A 19,799-nucleotide genomic window follows, 5' to 3' on the forward strand; every position below is an offset into this window, starting at 1 on the left:
ACTTGTTAGAGGGCCGGCCCGCTGGGGCCTCCTGAGGAGCAAGCGGCCACCCGGTTAGAGATACAGTAGAAAGGCATCATGGCACACTCACAAACCAGCATGTAAAACAACTTGTCTCACCACTAAGGACAATGACAGAGGTTTGGATACACGTCTTCTGCAAAGGATGTGTAAGCCGCACTGCCGCGCCAAGGCACCTCTTATAGTGCGGTCCTAACTCTAAACTATGAGAGTCTCCATCTTGGAGCACATGGGGGCAGAAGATATCAAATTGGGTGCAGGCCTGTCAGGAGGACGCCCCACCTCCTTAAAGGTACAGAGACACACAAGGGATCCCGCACATCCCATTGGCAGCTGAGAAACCCCATGCGTCGCTGCACCAAATCGGTAAAGCAAAACAAACGACAAACGCACTCAACAATTTGTTACCAGTTATACAGTAAGGTGCACACGAAATGGGCTTTGAACAGTGGTACAGTAGAAAGGCATCATGGCACACTCACAAACCAGCATGTAAAACAACTTGTCTCACCACTAAGGACAATGACAGAGGTTTGGATACACACCCGGTTAGAGAGCCGCATCTGTAGCGGTGCAGGTGGCAGAGAGGCGGTGGAGGGAGGGTGTCTCCCACACTGTATGCAGCTTCTGACAGCGTGGGAGACGGGAGGCTGCAGGGGAGGATCAAGGGATCCCAGAGATGTCGCTGTGTGGGCGGCGTTGGACTACATGTCGCAACCGCTGAGAGTCTGTTCCGTTTTGTTGAGCCGGTGACCAGCTTTACAGTAGAAGCGAATCTGGTGGCTCAGCTGCCACCAGATCGCTTCTATGATTCGGTAACCTGGCCGCCCCCACTCGACACCCCCGCCTTGTTTCCCAGGCTCCGTTGCCCTCCTACAGGCCCGGAACTGGCTTGCCGGTTGTAGGCGGGAACCTGGGGAGGAGAGAAGCGAACATCTGTGCTCCAATCCCCTCCCCATACTATGGGACCGGGAGCGACGCGTATTGCATCACTTCCAGTCCCATAGCTGTCAGCGCCGGCCTCTTGAAGCGATCTGCACTTCAATCGCTTATTTAGAGTGTAAAGGTGATGCCAGGGGTCTTTTGGACACCCAGCATCACCTTAAAGAGTACATGTCACTGCCAATATGCTATCACATAAAAAAAAACAGTTTTAAAAATAAGATTAAATAAATTAAATGTAAAAATAAAAATGTTTTAAGTCACCCGCGAGCATGCACGTCATCACGTAAGCCGCGCACGCCGAAGTGAGATCAATAATTCTAAGGCCAATATTTACACGTATCTCTAAACTGATGACTGATGACCTTGAGCGGCTTTTAAAGCGCTGTGTATGGACTTTTTGGGGTACTGCATTCTGTCGCAGTTTCACGGATGTACACAATTTTTAACCTGGGCATGTTAGGTATCTATTTACTCGTTGTAACTTCATCTTTTAGATGTTAAAAAAATGGTTTTATATAGTATTTTGGAGCATTAAATGTAACTTAAGTGCATTTTTCACTAAATCTTGTGGTTTGATAATAAGTTGTGCTAATGTTGTGAAAAATAAAAATTTGCAACTGCCACTATTGTATTCTACAGGATCTTGGCTTTCAGAAAATATATAATGTTTGGGAGGTTTTAAGTAATTTGCAGGCCTAAAATGTGGATTATAACATGTAAACAAAAAATGAAAAAAGGGCCTTTGTCCTTATGGGGTCTTCAGGAAACCTGAAGCCATAGGGGGAATTGATCAAAACTGACTTTAATGCTAACCATGTGTTAAAGTCCCAACAGAGTAAATGCATTTTAACAAAATATAATCTCAGATCTCAGACAGCTCCAGAGCTTCGGCTCACTTGTTTGTCAGTAGACTCAGCAAGTGAACCGAAGAATCGATTCATGAATCGGTTCATTGGAATGAACCGTTCAAAATGAACCGATTCATTTCAAAGATCCGAACTTCCCATCTCCACTACTGACTAATGTTCCATCAGAAAGGTTCTCTCTAAGCACCAAAGGGTGGGAGGAGCTGGAACCTATATGCAGTGGTGTATTCTGGTTTGGGGCTGCCCTAGGCAAGATGAAACTCCGCCCCCTTCACTAAATTTGCTCCACCCCTTCCTGTTTTTGACTTTTTGCATAACCTGTCAGCTGCTGGATCCACTATTAGCATAGCAGGAAAGCTGGGGTCTCAGGTGGGCTCTGCAGGGTCTCAGGGGGCTTTGAAGCATCTGTGGTGGGCTCTGCAAAGTCTTGGGTGGGCTGTGAAGGATCTCTGGTGGGCACTGCAGGCTTCAGAGCCCACCACAGATCCTGCACAGCCCCCCTTAAACCCAGCAGAGCCCACCATAGACCCCACAGAGCCCACCATAGATCCTGCAAAGCCCCCTGAGACCCTGCATAGCCCACCATAGACCCTGCAGAGTCCACTACAGATCCTGCAAAGGCCCCCTGAGACCCTGCGGAGCCCACCATAGACCCCACCACAGATCCTGCAGAGCCCTCCTGAGACTTTCAGATGGGCTGTGCAGAATCTATGCTGGGCTCTGCAGGGCCCCTTTAATAGCACAGTGTGATCCACTTACCTGCATCTGCCGCCAACGGCTGGACCTGCCCTCCTCCACTGCCCGTCTTGCACTTGCAGGTCCCAGCCTCCTTCGAGACCGACTGGCACTTCGGGACCGGCGTCCTTCGTCGCCCGACGGGGATCCAGACCGCCATCCTCTGTCGCCCGGCAGGGATCTGGACCCGCCCCCTGATGGGGATCTGGACCCGCCCCCTCCTGTTGCTCCTCCTAAGCTCATCCTCCTCTCCTCGCCTCCACCTTGCCTCCTTGTCCCACTAGATTAGGCAGCCGAACTCTGTGCAGCCCGGCTTGCCTGACTGTTTTGGGGATGGCAATATTGCCGCCCCCCTCTAAAGACCCTAACACATCAGGAAACCTGAAGCCATAGGGGGAATTGATCAAAACTGACTTTAATGCTAACCATGTGTTAAAGTCCCAACAGAGTAAATGCATTTTAACAAAATATAAGTTGCCAAGGCTTTACTATTCAGGTGATATAAGAAAATCTGCACTAAATGATGGTCTTCTAATGAAGCTCAAAGTAATAACACTTAAGGAAACCGGAGCAGACAAAATATGGAGCAGTTGCCTAGAGTAACCAATCAGCTTCTCTCTTCAGTTTTTTAAGTTTTGAAGATGAAAGATAGAAGCTAATTGATTGTCATGAACAACAGCCCCGGATTTTGTCTTCTCCAGTTTCCTTAATTGTTATTACCTTGAACTTCATTAGTAGACTATAATTTAGGGCAAATGTTCTCATATCACCTGAATAGTCACTTATATTTTGTTGAAATGCATTTACTCTTTGGGGAGTTTAACACATGGTTACAAATGGTCACAGAAGTGGGAACAAATCTAGTACTACCATGTATATGTGGTAAGCGCTTCAAGCTGCGTGGATCCCTGTGTCATTTCATCTCAGTCACTGCGCTATGTGGCAGAGGAGGAGGAAGAAGGAGATAGGTGAGGGGTATGGGGAGTGGCCTGGAGAATGAGGAGTTCCTGTTAGTAAAAGTTTGAGCCCTGAAGCAGCACAGTGCAGCTTTATATTGCAGTGACACTTGTGACCCCAATTAAAACCACTGCACCAATGTCCACTTCAACCACAGGCACTGCACCAACATGCACTTTTGTACCTGCTGCCACTGAGCCAATGCAAACTATTGCACAATGTTTCTTTTTCCATCTCCACTCGCACTGCATTGATGTGCCCTTTTGCATCCACCACTTCACTGACATGACCTTTGCTCCTCCTGCCATGATACCGAGGAGCCATAGCGCACCTGCTGTCACCACCTGCTGATGCAAACTTCAGCACCTGCAACCATTGAACACAATGTTCCCTACTGCAACTGCAGGTCCTGCACTGAAGTGCCATTCTGCACATACTGCCTTTACACCTGCCAGCAATACACCAACGCGCCCCACTGCCACTGCAGCAGTGTGTCATTCCACACTTGCACACCACTGCACTTAAATGCATGTCTCTACCTGCTGCCACTACACCAACAAACACTTCTAAGTTCTTCAGTAATGCACCAATTCTCACATCTGTAACCACCACTGTGATCTACTTATCTGCATCTGCCGCCCGCTGCTGGACCTTCCCTGCTGGACCACCCAGCCTCCTCCACCACTCTTGCACTTGCAGGTCCCGGCCTCTTCCACGCCCGACTGGTGCTTCGGGACTGGCGTCCTCCGTCGCCCAACGGGGATCCGAACCCGCCCCCTGATGGGGATTCGGACCCGCCCCCTCCTGCTGCTTCACCTCCGCTCTTTGCCTCTACCTCTGCCTCCTTGTCTCGCTAGATTAGGCAGCCGAGGCTGCCAAACTCTGTGCAGTCCGGCTTGCCTGACTATTTTGGAGGTGGCATTTTTTACGACCCCCTCTAAAGTGTCGCCCAAGGCAGATATGCCCCTGCCTATATGCCCTGGGCGTGTCCAAGAGCACAGGGGATGACGGGAGTCCAGGGAATTGTGGGAGCCTAAAGGATTGTGGGAAACTGAGTTAAAGGGACTCACACCTGTCACTGGGGAAAGTAAAAGGGTACTCCACTACAGTTTCACGACAGCTAGAGGGCTTAAAAGAGAACTATGGGGTAAACTTTTTATCCCATTGTTCTCGTTAGGGTCACAGGAGGACATATAGTAACCTCCTCCTGTGAACCAAAGCTCAGTATATAGTGGGCTATTGCCAGCTATATACTGAGAACACCGCAGCCGGGACAGATCCCGACAATACTCTTGAGATCCACCCAGCTGGCTGATTCACAGCGGGCTCTTCCTATCTAGAGGCAGAGCCAGCTGTTGCCCGCCCCCTGCCCTGTCCGTTCCTTCAGTCAGCGTTGAAGTATAGGAAAGGGGAGGGGGAAAATCCCTGCGGGGAGATGATCGGGAGGTGAGCGAGCAGCGATATGTGTTTGCTCACTTCCCAATCTATAGATTCGAAATGTGACACCTCTAACTATGAGGATGAGTGTAGTTCTCCTTTAAGTGTGACTACCCCTGCTCTAAGGAATATTGCATGGGTCAGCCCAATGTTGTACAAGCCCTGGGTCAGTAGAGACCTGCAGTGTTAAATCTAGTGTAAAAACAATACTGATACCATAGTATTCAATCAGACATCAGCAGTTTAATTTTAGTCAGATTTCAGGAACCACATCATATCACTCACATTGCCGTTGAATATAGCTGAGTCTTGGTATATCTTATTTGAATGTATTACATATTAAGAATGACAACATTCCTACTCTGCATGAAAATAATAAGCTTGCATTTACATAGTTACATAGTATTTGAGGTTGAATAAAGACATTAGTCCATCAAGTCCAACCTATTAGGATCTCATTCTAGGAGTACCCGTACCCCTGTATATTACGGTCCCTTAAGAAATCGTCCAAAAGTTTCTTGAACAATTCCACATTATTTGCTGAAATCACCGCCTGTGGCAGTGAGTTCCAGACCCTAACTGATCTTACTGTGAAGAACCCCCTTCGCCCCTTGTGCTGGAATTTTTTTTCCACCAATTTTAGGTGATGGCCTCTAGTTTTTGTAACGGAGTTAATTTTAAACAGTTTATCGCTAATGTTGCTACCACCATTAAACATTTTGTACATGGAAATCATATCCCCCCTTAATCTCCTCACCTCTAATGTGAACATGTTTAAATTTAGTAGCCTCGTCTCGTAGCTCTGGTCCTCCATACCCCTAATTAGTTTGGTTGCCCTTCGCTGGACTTTTTCCAACTCAAGGACATCTTTTCTTAGTACTGGTGACCAGAACTAACCCACTGCTTTGTTTGCATTGAGCATTTTAAGTCTTTGTTGTATCCCGGTTTCTGTCAACCACTGGGGTATATTTTTAGTTATATATTTCATAATAACCACTAAAAATATACATCTTTTCAGGAGAGAAGATCATGAAGAGGATGGGGATGAAGAGGATGAGAATAATGAAGACCATTTAGAGAAAGAAGAGCTAAACAAAAGGCATCTGGGCGTTTTAAATAAAGTCACTGACTTAGCAGGTGGTCTGCTAGGTAGTTTAGGACTATAAGCATCATTCTGAAGGTCTACCAGCTTCATGAAATATAAAGTCAGCTGACTGATGCTAACAGAGCAATAAATAAATTGACTCCAATGCAACTAACATAAGCTGTTTTCCTTATTGTGTTTCTTATTCTTTCCTAGCAGCATGTACGCTGTGTCCATGTAATTCACATTTTACATAATTTAACCAGTTGAAGTCCGCGGTGTTAAACCCCCTTCCCATCCAGGCCATTTTTCAGTGCTGCAGTACTTTGACATTTTTCGGTCATGCAACGTTGTACTGAAATTAATTTTATACCATTTTTTGGTCACAGATAGAGCTTTCTTTTGGTGGTAAACAAAAATAATATATCCAGAAGCGCCAGAGGTTGTCGTATATAGTCTCTTAGACAGAGCTAATGTATTGGCATCTATGCAGGAGGCAGCCCCAATGCAGTCAGGGAGACTGAAGACACTGTAAGACAATAGTATTCAATCAGACATCAGCAGTTTAATTTTAGTCAGATTTATTTTTACATGCGTTTACATACATCAAATGTTTCCGGGGCACGCCCCCTTCATCAGGACATCAGATGTCCTGATGAATAATCCACCTAGGATGATGGTTAGTCTTGGTGTGGAGATAGGAATTACCTGGAGTAGGTTTAAAATGCGTCTTGGAAGTGACCATGCCTGTCTCATCTACCCCTAACTCGAAGTCTAAAAACACCAGATTCTTTTTATCTATAACAAAAGTAAAATCAAGTTTGAAGGGGTTGCCCAGCCCTCTTATTAAACCTAATAAGAGGGCTGGGAGACCGAGGTTACAAGTTGATCAAAAGACCCGATTCAAATGAGGCTAAACGTAGCACGCCCAGCATCCATTCAGCCACCTCCCATCTATGCCATCGAGCCCCATCCAATCAGGGGCTTTGTGTCCCTTCTTAACCCAAGTGGGGAGGAGACTGGAGTTATGCCTGATGAAGGGGGCGTGCCCCGGAAACGCGTCAACACTCCGATCTGCACATAGGACGCATCTGACAGACTGCTACTGCTACTATTCCGGTTCGGTCTCTACACTGTTCTTAATGCTTGTGAATTTCCACTTTTGTGAGTACCCATCTACTTACCCATCCTCATTTTAATTGAAAAATAAAACTGATCTGCACTAGGAAAAGGCGCCCCTCTCTTGTTTTGTCTTACAGTTTATTTTGGTGGTATTTAATCACCACTGCGGGTTTTATTTTTTACTATATTAGGGAAAAATTACCAAAATGTTTCCTTAAAATAATATCTCCTTAATATCTTGCACCAGGGCCCTTTGTTCCTCTAGGACCCCTAATGTCACCTGCGGACCCCAAAAGAAGCTGATGAAGCAGAGACTGTTCAGGCAGGAATACAGCATGGATTATGATTGCTGCACACAGCATCAGTATGTTCAACGCATTTTTGTGTGTGAACATACACTGCCTACAGCATCCAATTCAGTGGTGGACCTACCGCCGGGGCCTCAGCCAGGGGTGGCCCAGCTCAGTCCTTGATGGTGGGGCTTGCTGGCCGCCGGATAGCATCGGATCGGTATTCAGCGGCTGGCGGGCCCCCCAGTCCCTGCGCCTGGAGAGTCGGATCATCCGTTCATCCTACACTCCCGGCACAGAGATGGGGGGCCCACCGGATACTGATCTCAGCATCCGACACTCCGACGCGCTGAAATGGGGTGGGGGAGGGGAAGCCAACAACACAGACTGATAACATTGGGCATGAACCAAAGAGGCAGGAACCCAGGAACGTTCCTCAGGACCATAGGTCGGGGCCGGCAGAAGACAAAGCAGTATTCAGAAAATGTAGCCAAGGGTCAAAACAGGTAGCAGACAAGCGAGAATCCGAAAACATTACATAGGCTGCCTGACAGAAACACATCAAACTGTAAAAAGTTGACTTTTCACCGAATTGGTCAGTACTAACCAGTAACTATTTCCTGTAGTCTTTCCAGCACAGTACATGAGATTAGCACTTTCCACCACCGAAAAAGGAAACACATCAAACTCTAAAAGTGGTCGAACTGGTCAGTAGAAAACAAGAACCAAAGAAAGTAATCCTAAGTAAACAAACAACAACAAAAACACATATCCCAAGGGCAGGAATCCTACTGTCCCCAGTCATCATATCCAGGGCAGCACCTGAGAGGATTGGCAAGGACTCTATTGATGACTCTTCCTGTGTTTCAGGTTTTTTTTTTATTATTATTGTATTATGAAGCATAACAAATTGCAACCACAACAAGGTACAGAAAGTCAGAAATCCATTTTTTTTAGATAAGGATATTTTTCTTCTGAAGGGAAAGCCTGCCTCTCCCACCCAGAGTCTCAGCAGAACCTTTCCGTTAGCAGGAGGAAACAAATACTGACCAGTTTGGCAAAGGAATTTCATTTTAAATAAGACACTGCCTGTTGAAAAGCTTCCTTCTGTGGTTTGTGATGCAACAGAATACACTCCAATGGTCTAAGGCTTTCATGGTGAACACACCAAGAGGGTTATTCATAGACATGTGCGATTCGTTTCGAATCGAAATTCGGACGAATTTTCGGAAATTCTGACATTCGGATGTATCCGAATTCCGAATTACAGATATAACGAATGCAAACGAATCCGAATTTCCCTTTCCGAAATTCGGTAGCGGTAGTTCGTTCGAACGTTCGTTTAGTTTTCATTTCTTATTTGTTTCGTTCGTTGAAGAAAAACTTTACCCCCTCAAATGTCACTTTGCTGCAAACGAACGAACGAATGCACGAAACGAATAAGAAACGAAAACGAAACGAACGTTCGAACGAACTACCGCTAACGAATTTCGTCCGAATCCGAATTCCGAATTGACTTTCACACCCGAATCCCGAAAAACGAAATAACACAAATCCGAATTTAAAACGAAACTAAACGAATTTTTTGGCAGTGCACATGTCTAGTTATTCACTCAGCTGCCTTTGGCCGAAGTGAACTGAGCCAAACACCGGTCGCCTATTCACTTTGGCTCTGTGCTGCTGATTTCCGATGTACATCGACATAGCCGATCTAACATCTGGATTGGCTGAGCTGAAGCTCCGGTAGTTCACTCACTGCAATTCGCTCCTATTCTCATAGGGGCCGAACGGCAGTGAGTGAATAGCCGAATGCCACCGAGCTGCATTTGGCTCAGCTATTCTGCTTGCTACCTTCGAGGTGCTCGTACTCGCCCAAATGCTCCGATGCCTAGCACGATACTTCCCGGTATTAGGAAGCCAAGCAGCGTGTAATAACTCACTGCCTGGCTTGATTCCTGATTGCTCGGGAAGCTGGCCAATCAGGAAGCAAGGCGCCGTGTAATGACATAGTGACGAGAAGCATGGGGACGGCTTCCCTGCTAATGCACGCCGCCTGGCTTCCCAGCTAATCAGGAAGCCAGGTGGCGAGTCATTACACGCCACCTGGCTTCCTTAATGGGACTTCTGGTATTGGTATTCTGTATCGGCGAGTACCAAAAAAATATATCGGTACTACATACCGAAATACCAGTACATCCCTAGTTGTGACATCCAGACAGATATGTCAGTTAGTAGATTAGTGACACGGAAGGACACTGTGGGGGTGAGTTGCGGAGTAGAAAGACTTGTAACAATGGTGATGTTTAACAGTGTAAGATGCCTAATGTACCCTCCTGCAGGGCTAAACAGCAACCATTTTTGTTTGGTTCATACTTTTTGAAAAATTAACCCATTTTATGACTAGCCGTTTGTACATGCTTTGCATTCTTGTGTCTTTTGGATGCCATGTTCTATGACAGATGTACTACCACCACTAGCAACTATGAATGGGCACATATTACAAAAAGCATTAGTTTTCTTTTTGCCTGGGCTGATAAAGCAAATGTCAGTAAGAGTAGATTAATTTAAAACACATTTCTGTTTCTTTGTATGTTTCAAAATTACATATGAAATAAAAAAAAAAAAAAGCTGCAATAATAAAAAAAAAGAATTTCAAGTAAACTTAGCTTGAAAGCCTTGGTTTCATTGTTCTGAAGGCAAAAAGATTGGACAGGAACAGGACAGTGTGCAGAGAGAAGATGAATTACTTTAGTAATATAAACTGCTACTTTGCAGGTCAAAAATGTACAAGCGGAGATTTTCCAAACACTATCAAACAGGATGCATGCTCACAAATATGCTGTGGAGTCTGTGGCAGACCAAGGACCATCTTGGCAACCTGAAGGTTCACACCGGTCAGTTAGGCGAGTTAGTGGAGGAAGTGCGCAGGGAAGCTGAGGAAAACCATGCTTGCCTGTGAAGAAGAGGGGTTTGTTTTTAAAGCCAGTTTAACTTCAATTACCCGAAAAGCACTTCCATTACCTGAGGGGAACACGCTTACCTGCTGTGGGTTCCGTAGCAGACCAAGGACCGCCTTAGTAAGCAATCAGTTTGGCGAGTAGGTAGGTAGATTCATTAGGTTTGTGTCTGTGGTTATGTAGCCTTCAGCCTCATGTATTAGGTAGGTTGGTAGGTTTGTTAGGTAAGCATATGCGGCAGTGCATCCTTCACCCTTATGTATCAGGTGGGTATGTAGGTAGGTTTGTTAGGTAGGCATCTGTGGCTGTGCGTTCTTCAGTGCCTGCACACATTCCAGCATATATATTTAGCCGCTGGCAGTGGGCACCAACTGATACTGCGCATGCGCTGGCCCAAAATGGCACGACTGGGACTTGTCACGCATGTGCAGGCAGCTTAATCAGTGCCCTTTTGGTCAAGCCCATGCACAGTGCAGCTGTGAAATGCTATAAACTGCAAGGCATATTGGGCAGTGGGAGGCTTTTCAGCTACGCTGATGCAGAGGGTAAAACGTACTGCAGAGGTGCCAATGCTTTTTGTGTCGGAAACAAAGTCGGGGATGCTCATTTAAGAGGTACAGTGACCTCTAAACATGGACTGTCTCTGGGAAAAGGGGACTCATGGAAACCTTTTTTTAGATACATTACAGGATAACCATAAACTGGGGATTTTAACTTACACATGCAAAAATATTTTGAGGCAAGGGTAATGTTGGGTGAAGATTATATTATACATTTAAAAACAATAACAAATAGTTAAAGTTACCTGAGATGTAAATTACTTACCCTTCACAGAACTATCAACAGGTAGTAAGAATCTCTAGGTTCCTGTATGTGAGGTCCCTTATCAGTGTAAGTGCATGAAATTTGCAGGTGTTTTGCGCATACTTTCTGGGTTAAGAGACTCCCACTCTCTGCCTCCTAAGCCCAGGGCCGGCCTTAGGCCTTTAGGCGCCCTGTGCGAGAAAGACTTAAGCCTCACCAACTGACCACTGAGGCTGCCCAACAGAGTAATGGACTAATCAATTGCTTGAGCAATCCAGAAAGTATGTGCAGATCAAAGCACCCAGGAATTCTGAGCCTATGGGTTGCCTAAATTAAAAACAATTGTCCAAACAGCCTGAGGTACCATTGGATAAGGTATTTATTATACACAGGTTCACTTTAAACATCAAACCTTCGTATTTTGACTCCAATTGTTAAATTAGTGATGTATCCCTTCATAAAGGTGGCCATACACTTTACAACCCTCGCAAGACTTTAGTCTTGCGAGGGTTGTAAAGTAATCTAAAAAACGTACGGTCTGCCCATCTTGGGGGGCGGGCTTCCGATGACTGCAATGAGGGGCGGGCTTCCGATGACTGCAAACGGGCAGTGCTCGGCAGTTGTCGAACAAGCAGGCCACTAATCGTACGATTCTCGGCGGGTTTTCCAGCCTGCTTGTTCGACGGAAGACGTGTGACCGTACAGTAGAAACGGTCGCACGCCTTCCATACACTTTGCGATTATCGTACGATCGCGGGACTTCACAATTTGACTTCACAAATTGTGATCTGCGCTTATGGAAAAAAAACCCTGTGTGTCTATTTGAGCTGCTGTGCTAAAAGATATAACTCCTTTCACATGTATGAATGACAAATTGCACTGCGCTACAAATAGGACTATCTAAGATAGTACACCTAAGTGTACAGTACAATCAGTTAAATAAATCAATTAACCATGAAATTTCAAAAATCAATCAGAGTGAACAGTTGAGTATATATCACCACAAAAATATTGTCCATGATACTGTGTGAAATATAAAATAATAATGTCCAATCACAATGTGCAAAGGACACACTCTTCAATCCTTCTTTGCCGTGTTTCCTCTAATTAGTATCAGTGTTATTCCACCCGCTGTGCGTGTAACATATATAAATCTGCACTCACCAGAAATGAATGACCTCTTTTTCAAGATGGTCAAACAGTGTATCATAAGGTATCCACCAATGTCCAACTCCAATCTCCCTCCAGATGGTCAAACAGTGTATCATAAGGTATCCACCAATGTCCAACTCCAATCTCCCTCCAGATGGTCAAACAGCATCTAGTAAGATATCACATGATTTCCAACTCCAATCTCCTCTGTTGTTAGGCTCTCACTATATTCACATCCTCATTCACTCCAAAAAACATTAAAACATAAAAAATTCCGTGTGCAGTATGTCTTTAAAAATCAGCACTTTATTACACCAAATAAAAACACTCACGTTTCATAGAAAATAATAATTTTAAACTAGAAACAGGACACCCGTCTCTTCAGGGCTCCAAGCTCTAATCCCCAAGTGTTATGAACTCAGCGTGCATCCGCGCGTTGACGCGTTTCGTCATACAAGACTTCTTCTGAACGGCGTCCACACTAAGTTCATGCAATCTGACATATTTCTAATAAAAGAGATGTGCTATTGCTATTATCAGCCACTAGATATCATCTGTATATACATTGTAGCTATCCTGAGCATTCCATAACAGTTCTTACTTAATACACATATATACATGTGGAGGCCCCACCTCACAACTTACAGGATTTAAAGAATCTGCTACTGAAAGCTTAGTGCCAGATTTCACAGCATACCTTCAGAGGTCAAGTGGACTTCCTCCGTGGGTCAGGGCGGCTGTTTTGATGGAAAAATGGGGACCAATGATGAAGCACTGAGATCTTGTGGAATGCAGAATTAAGTTTTACTTGCTTAGAAGGACATTACATCAGAATACAGCATTGTGAGGAAAGCATATAGATAGAAAAAAACTGCTTCCTGCATGCATATGGAGAGTAACATTGCACTACACTGGCAAATGACATATCAAAAGACATATCAAAGTATATGCTGTTGTATTTCCAGCAGGGGGAAAGCCTGGTTTCCAAGTACTGGAGTCAATGGGCCAATGTGTGAGGACCGTTTTATTATTGTGACCCAAAAGCGGAGGCATCCAAATCGGAAGGGCAGTAGCCAGAAGGGCTAACTGGTAAATCTCAGTTAGTAGATAATAGTACATTTTTGTTAATAAACTACATTAGTATAATTTTCCATCTGGAATCCTTTGCTGAAGACCACAACCTGGTTATAATATCCCATACCTCCTCACTGTCCCTCATTTGGAACCAAGTCCCTCTTTCCTCCTCAGTTTTCCCTCTCTTTGGTCTGATGTACAGATGTCTATGAAAATGTTGTAGTAGTGTTACTCTGGCCTAAAATCTTTATCTCATCTCTTAATTATATTGATTGCTATGTTGATAAGCCAGCGTAAAGGAAAAGTCATGGTGAAAACTAAAACACTTCTGGGTTTAACCAATCACTATTGACATATACATTCTTAACCATTTTAAGTGGGTGTACCGAGCGGCAGAGTGTGCCCCACCCCCAACTGCTGGCTCCCCCGAGCACCGCAGTCCCCCGTGCGAGCCCGGGAGCGGCATGGCAGGTCTCCCAGCATCAATTGGAAGGAGATCAGCAAGCTTCTAGGTCAGGGGTGCCCACAATTTTTGTGATAAGATCTACATTTCAAACGACAAGCTACATGAGATCTACCAACGAAAAAAAAAAAAAACCCTCCCTCGCTCTCTCTCTCTCTCCTGGCTGTCTTTCCTTGCTCATCCTCCTGGCTGTCTATCCTCGATCTCTCTCTCCTGGCTAGCATTCCTTTTTTTTTCTCCTGGCTGTCTCTCTTTGCTCTCTTCCCTGGCTGTCTCTCCTCTCTCTCTTTCCTGGCTCTCTCTCCTCTCTCTTTCCTAGCTGTCTCTCCTCTCTCTCTTTCCTGGCTGTCTCTCCTCTCTCTCTCCTGGCTGTCTCTCCTTGCTCTCTTCCCTGGCTGTCTCTCCTCTCTCTCTCTCCCCTGGCTGTCTCTCCTTGCTCTGTTCCCTGGCTGTCTCTCCTCTCTCGCTATCTTTCCTGGCTGTCTCTCCTCTCTCTCTCTCTCCCCTAGCTGTCTTTCATCTCTCTCCTGGCTCACCTTGCTGTATTTTGCAACAGCCTCTGTAAACTAATATTCTTTGATGTAATACATAGCAGCACTTCAACCACCAGTATCCACCAGAAAGGTGTCAGGGAGCTTGGCTCAGCAGACTCAGGCTAATAGGTAATCATGTGTGCACAGCTAAATAAATATACCAAAATGGAATAAAGGGGCCGCCATTCACACCCTTCATGATCTACCAGCATTGAGAGCTACTGGTAGATGATCTACCTAATGGGCACCCCTGTTCTAGGTGCTGAGCTCTTCTCTGATCACTGGCCCCGGAATTGATGTGTATTACATCACATCCGGTGTCACTGTGCACTGTCTCCGGTTCTTAGAGCCAGGAGAAGAGCTGGTGAAGCAGATCTCTGCTTCATCTGCTTCTTTGGGGTCCCTAGATTACATTAGGGATCTGAAAGACCCCTCATGTCTCCATAAAGAGGACCTGTCACATTATATTTGCTATTACATAGGGTGTTTATTAGCCCCCAATGATAGCAATACAGTTAAGTGTTAAAAAAAATCCAAAAAGCTAAAAAAAAAAATTATAGACCCCCCACGTACACGCACATAGAAGCACAAACATGCATTGGGTGAATCTATGTGAAAAAATGAAAATTGCGCCACACATGTTACATATCGCCGCAAATGGAGTGAGAGCAATAATTCTTGGGCCATCAATCACTGTTAACGCTAAACTGATGAGCAGTAAAAGCGTTTAAAACGTCACATATAGGAAATTTGTTGTATTGTAACGTTTTGCGATTTCATGTTTGGTGTCTATTTACCCGGCGTGACCCCATCTTTTATATTTTACCAACAAATTTTGTATTATATTCTGTTTCTGTGCACTAAATTTCATCTTAGTGTACTTTATCCTAAAAATACTGGTTTTATAAACATGTCCGCAAATACCATGCAACATAAAAAAATTGCAACTAGCATTTTTTTATTCTAAAGAGCCTCTGCTTTCAGAAAATATATAATTTTGGGGGGTTTTAGGCTGTTTTCCAGCCACAAATTCAGATTTTATGTGCGCAAATATTAGGAAATTGCTCCGGAGAGCAAGTGGTTAATGGTCCATATGACTGGGGTTGTGGCAGGGGCTTGCCTAAATACAGAGGGGGGAATTTATCGAAACAGGAGCAGACGGAATCTGCTTTTTTTTAATTTTCGTTCACACCTAGGCGTATTGCATATGCGCGTCTGTCGCGATTCGCGGTAAAAAAGTCGCGCGAGCGGCGCGCGTTTCCGAAGGCTACTTGGCTGTATCCCAATGGAAATGCGCAACAAAACGGCCCAAAGTAGTACCTGTACCTTTTCAGGCGTGGGCCATTTTGTAGCGCGTTAGGGACGGGCGGAAATATGCCAAGGTGGGAACGAGACCATTGAATACAATGGGATTTATATTTTTGAGCGTTTTGTAGAGCGTTCGTCGAGCGTAGAACGCGCTACAAAACGTTCAGGTGTGAACGAGGGCAAAGTGACACTAAACTCAGGAGTTAAATCTTAAAAATGAATTCAAGTACTTTAACTATTAACAATACTGGATTGTATGTATGTATCACCTGTAGATCCTCAAATCATCCCTGAATTCGTGCTGGCACTGTCCTTCCTTCTGGAGGGTGGCTACTTTTGTTCTCCATAGCCCCTGTGTGTAAAGTAGCCACTGCTCCAAACTCCCTCCCGTGAGGGACTACAATCTCAATACAAATTAGTAAACTAAACGTGAGATTGTAGTCCATCATGGGAGTAATCTTGGAGTGCTGGCTACTTTCCAACACTGAGCAAGTATTGCGATAGCATCAGCAACTCAGAAAGAAGTTTGACTAGCAGGCTGTATATCTATCCAGAAAGAGGCTTGGCTGTCAGGCTGTTTGTCTGTCCAGAAAGAGGCCTGGTTATCAGGCTGTATATCTATCCAGAAAGAGGTTTGGATATCAGGCTGTATATATCCATAAGGATATCAGGAAGTGATGCTATCTAGAATGAGGCTTGGCATCATGCGTCACTTATTTCAGAACGAGGCTTGGTCTAGACACGGCACTCTCTGTGGTTGGCTGTTACACATTGCAACAAACTAGTTTGCTATAAGGAACTACAAACCCCGGCATTCCTTGCGGCGCTTATGTCACCGTCCCCTATACCTGAGCCGACTGATATCGAGGCTTGGAACGCGCGTCTCTCCACCACCATTGTTGCTGTACTTCCGGCCAGATCCTATTTTCTGCTTATAAAAGAGGTATATTGCGGCTCTCGGTATGGTTTGATGCATTAATATGTCATGTTGTTGTGTCTGTTGCAATGCTCCAGGGTTGTAACTATGTGCGTTAGAGCTCGGCAGGCCATCCAGGCGCGATACTATGCAGAGACCCTGGAGCTGATCTGTCAGTGCAGGCAGCTTATGGATGGCTTGGTGTGGTGTGAGTACAGGATCGCCTGCTGTGCCACATAGTCATCTGGTGTCACTAATGAAGTGATACGGAGCCCTGTAGTATGTTGTTTACCCTGATCGCCCTGTGTGTGTGAGAGACTGTACTGACTGCTGTTATTTACAATGACAGTGTTAGCTGGAGGTGCTGGTTGTAATGGTCTAAATATGGACATATAATCTGACTGTACATTCTCCATTGTATTTACCAAAACTGTGTAATAGAAGGATACACCTATACAGTCCATTCAGTTCATGTCCAGTCAGACCTGCCCTTGTATTCCATAGTTGTTGGTAGATCTAAGGGTCACCACACACGTTACAATCTGACCATACAATTTTTGTACAATCATTCTTAAACTTATCAAATCTATGTAATCAGAGAACCGAAGGCTGGCCATACACCTATCAATTATTTTTGTTCAACCTGCGGGCTCAACAAGAAAAATTTACGCAATTCCAACATCAACACAAATAGCGTGCCGATCGAGGAAACCCGCTGTTTGCATTGTACTCTGACAGATGCCGCTGACAATTGTCAGCATACCCAGCCAGAGCCGGCAGCTCTTTGGGTTTCGGCTCTGATCGTACAAAGATTTTCCAGCCGACTCCTTCGATCAGCTGTTCACATAATGCCGGCTGAACGGGAGCCGACAGTCCCACACGCTTGTGTGAATTTTGGTCGGTACATTAAAAACTGGCCAAAACTTGGCCAGTGTATGGGCACCTTTTACTAATCCATCCAATCAATCTGCATCCAACCAGGTAAGTCCTTGCACTACATACTTATTGATCTACAGGAGATTGTACAATCAGATTGTAAGGTGTGTGGTGAGCTTAAAGCTGGCCATACACCTATAGATTTTCTGCAGATTTTCTATGGTCAGAAGGAAAAAGTGCAACAGATTCCTCCATGTACGCTAAACTGTGTGGATGGAGGAAACTCCCACTGGGCAAAGCTTCAGTATCTTGCTAGTCGGCCACACTGGCTCTCAAAATACCTGAACAATGCCTGCATCCAATCAGAGTGTTTCAGGTATTTTGAGAGCCAGTGGGGCCGACTAGCAAGATACTGAAGCTCGGCCCAGTGGGAGATTCCTCCATCCACACAGTTTAGCGTAGATGGAGGAATCTGTTGCACTTTTTCCATCTGACCATAGAAAATCTGCAGAAAATCTATAGGTGTATGGCCAGCTTAAGGATCATCATACGCGTTACAATCTCTGTACAATCAACTTTAGATTTACCAAATTTACGTAATATGTGAACCTACGTAATCTATCCATTCAGGCAGGCCCTTGCACTGCATTGTTGTTGGTAGATCTAAAGGAGATTGTACAAAGTATGGGCGGCTTTCCATTGAAATACTGTCTGGAAGAAATCTCTGAATGTCCATTCTGTGACGTTTTCTCCTGCAATACTGATCACTGTTGGAATGACGCTCTGAGATTTTGGGGCTGCAATCACACCTGACCGTGAGCATTTAGAGGTCATTTTGGAGCGTTTTTATTTGTTTTTCGGGCTTGAGCTTTTTTGTTTAACTGATGGAAAGGTAATTACTGGGAGAAGATGTTTGTTTAGCCCTGAAAAACTCTCGTTTTCAAGTGCTACCACGGGGCCCAAAAATGCCCCAATGTATGTCAAATGAGCATCAGGTGTCTGAGCTTTAATATGTGAACAGACAGTGTGAGGGTACAATCATGTCTGATTCTGGACGAAACGCACTGCATTGCGGCCGACTCACTTTTTTGTGGAGCAGGAGGGGGCGTGGCAGGCCATTGAAGTGAATGGCACCGTAGCCGCAATGCGATCGCGCGCACGGGATCGCAAGGCACATTGTGCCTGCGATGCGATCAAAATGCGGCAAGCACTATTTTGATCACACCGCACCCTGCCCCGCAAAAAAATTAGCTGGCCAAATTACCCGAATCGGACCTGAACGCACTGCATCTGGTGTGAAAGTACCCTATAAGTATGAGATTTGTATTGTTAAGGTGCCCATACTCCGACCCATGTTCTGACGGTTTTTAATGTACCGGACGAAATTCGCACAGTGTGTGGGGTTTGTCGGCTCCCTTTCAGCCGCCATTCCTCGATCAGCTGATCCAAGGAACCGGCTGGAAAATCTCTGTGTGATCAGAGCCAGCAGCCAACAAGCCACTGTGTGTCCAGTAAATTGCCAGATAAATTGCTGTATATATATATACAGATATTAGATAGATATACAGATATATCTGTCTAATATGTGATTGGGTTTAGTGACACGCTAAGCTTACATTAATTTTAAAATCTGACCAAAATTCATGAATGGTTTGCTATATTTAAAGTGACGCTAAACTTAGGAGTTACATCTTGAAATTGCATTTAAGTACCTTAACTATTAACAAATTAGTAAACTACCGTATATACTCGAGTATAAGCCGAGATTTTCAGCCCATTTTTTTGGCTGAAAAGTGCCCCCCTCGGCTTATATATGAAATTGTTGTCGATCACGGGAGTGATCTTGGAGCAGTGACTACTTTACAACACACACAGGGACCATGGGGAACAAAAGTAGCCACCCTCCAGAAGGAAGGACTGTGTCAGCACCAATTCAGAGATGATTTGAGGATCTACAGCTGAGTGATATACAAATAGGATACATTTTTGTTAGTAGTTAAGGCGCTTGAATGTATTTTAGGATTTAACTCCTGAGTTTAGGTCACTTCAAATATACAAATTTACAAGGATTATTCATTCCTGTCCAATATTTTCAGGGCTTGAAAAAGTTTAGGGTGTCTCACCAGTCAGTCAAAAGTGTCACCAGTTGGCATGACCAGACTATCGGCCTTGCAATTTATGTTAACATTTAACATTTTTTAGGGACACAGGGCTTTATTTTGGTGGTATATAATCACCACTGGGGGGGGGGGGGGGGTT

The 19,799-nt window shown here is 44.9% G+C and overlaps 2 protein-coding genes across 2 annotated transcripts in view; both read left to right on the plus strand.

The window, feature by feature from the left end:
* LOC108796144 (preprofallaxidin-5-like) overlaps window positions 1-10,416 on the plus strand; it is an 11,469-nt gene extending 1,053 nt beyond the window's left edge. The window contains exons 2-3 of the mRNA XM_018567569.1: window positions 5,980-6,110; window positions 10,277-10,416. Of these exons, the coding sequence (XP_018423071.1) occupies window positions 5,980-6,110; window positions 10,277-10,416 (271 nt within the window). The remainder of the gene's footprint in view (window positions 1-5,979; window positions 6,111-10,276) is intronic.
* A 6,173-nt stretch (window positions 10,417-16,589) lies between these two features.
* The window catches only part of LOC108796145 (zinc finger protein 583-like), a 29,176-nt gene continuing 25,966 nt past the window's right edge, over window positions 16,590-19,799 (plus strand). Inside the window, exon 1 of the mRNA XM_018567570.1 lies at window positions 16,590-16,691. The gene's annotated coding sequence lies outside the window, so the exon portion shown is untranslated. The remainder of the gene's footprint in view (window positions 16,692-19,799) is intronic.

The sequence above is a fragment of the Nanorana parkeri genome, unplaced genomic scaffold (assembly GCF_000935625.1).
Source record: "Nanorana parkeri isolate BGI_ZX_2015 unplaced genomic scaffold, ASM93562v1 scaffold1066, whole genome shotgun sequence".
Taxonomy (NCBI): Eukaryota; Metazoa; Chordata; class Amphibia; order Anura; family Dicroglossidae; genus Nanorana; species Nanorana parkeri.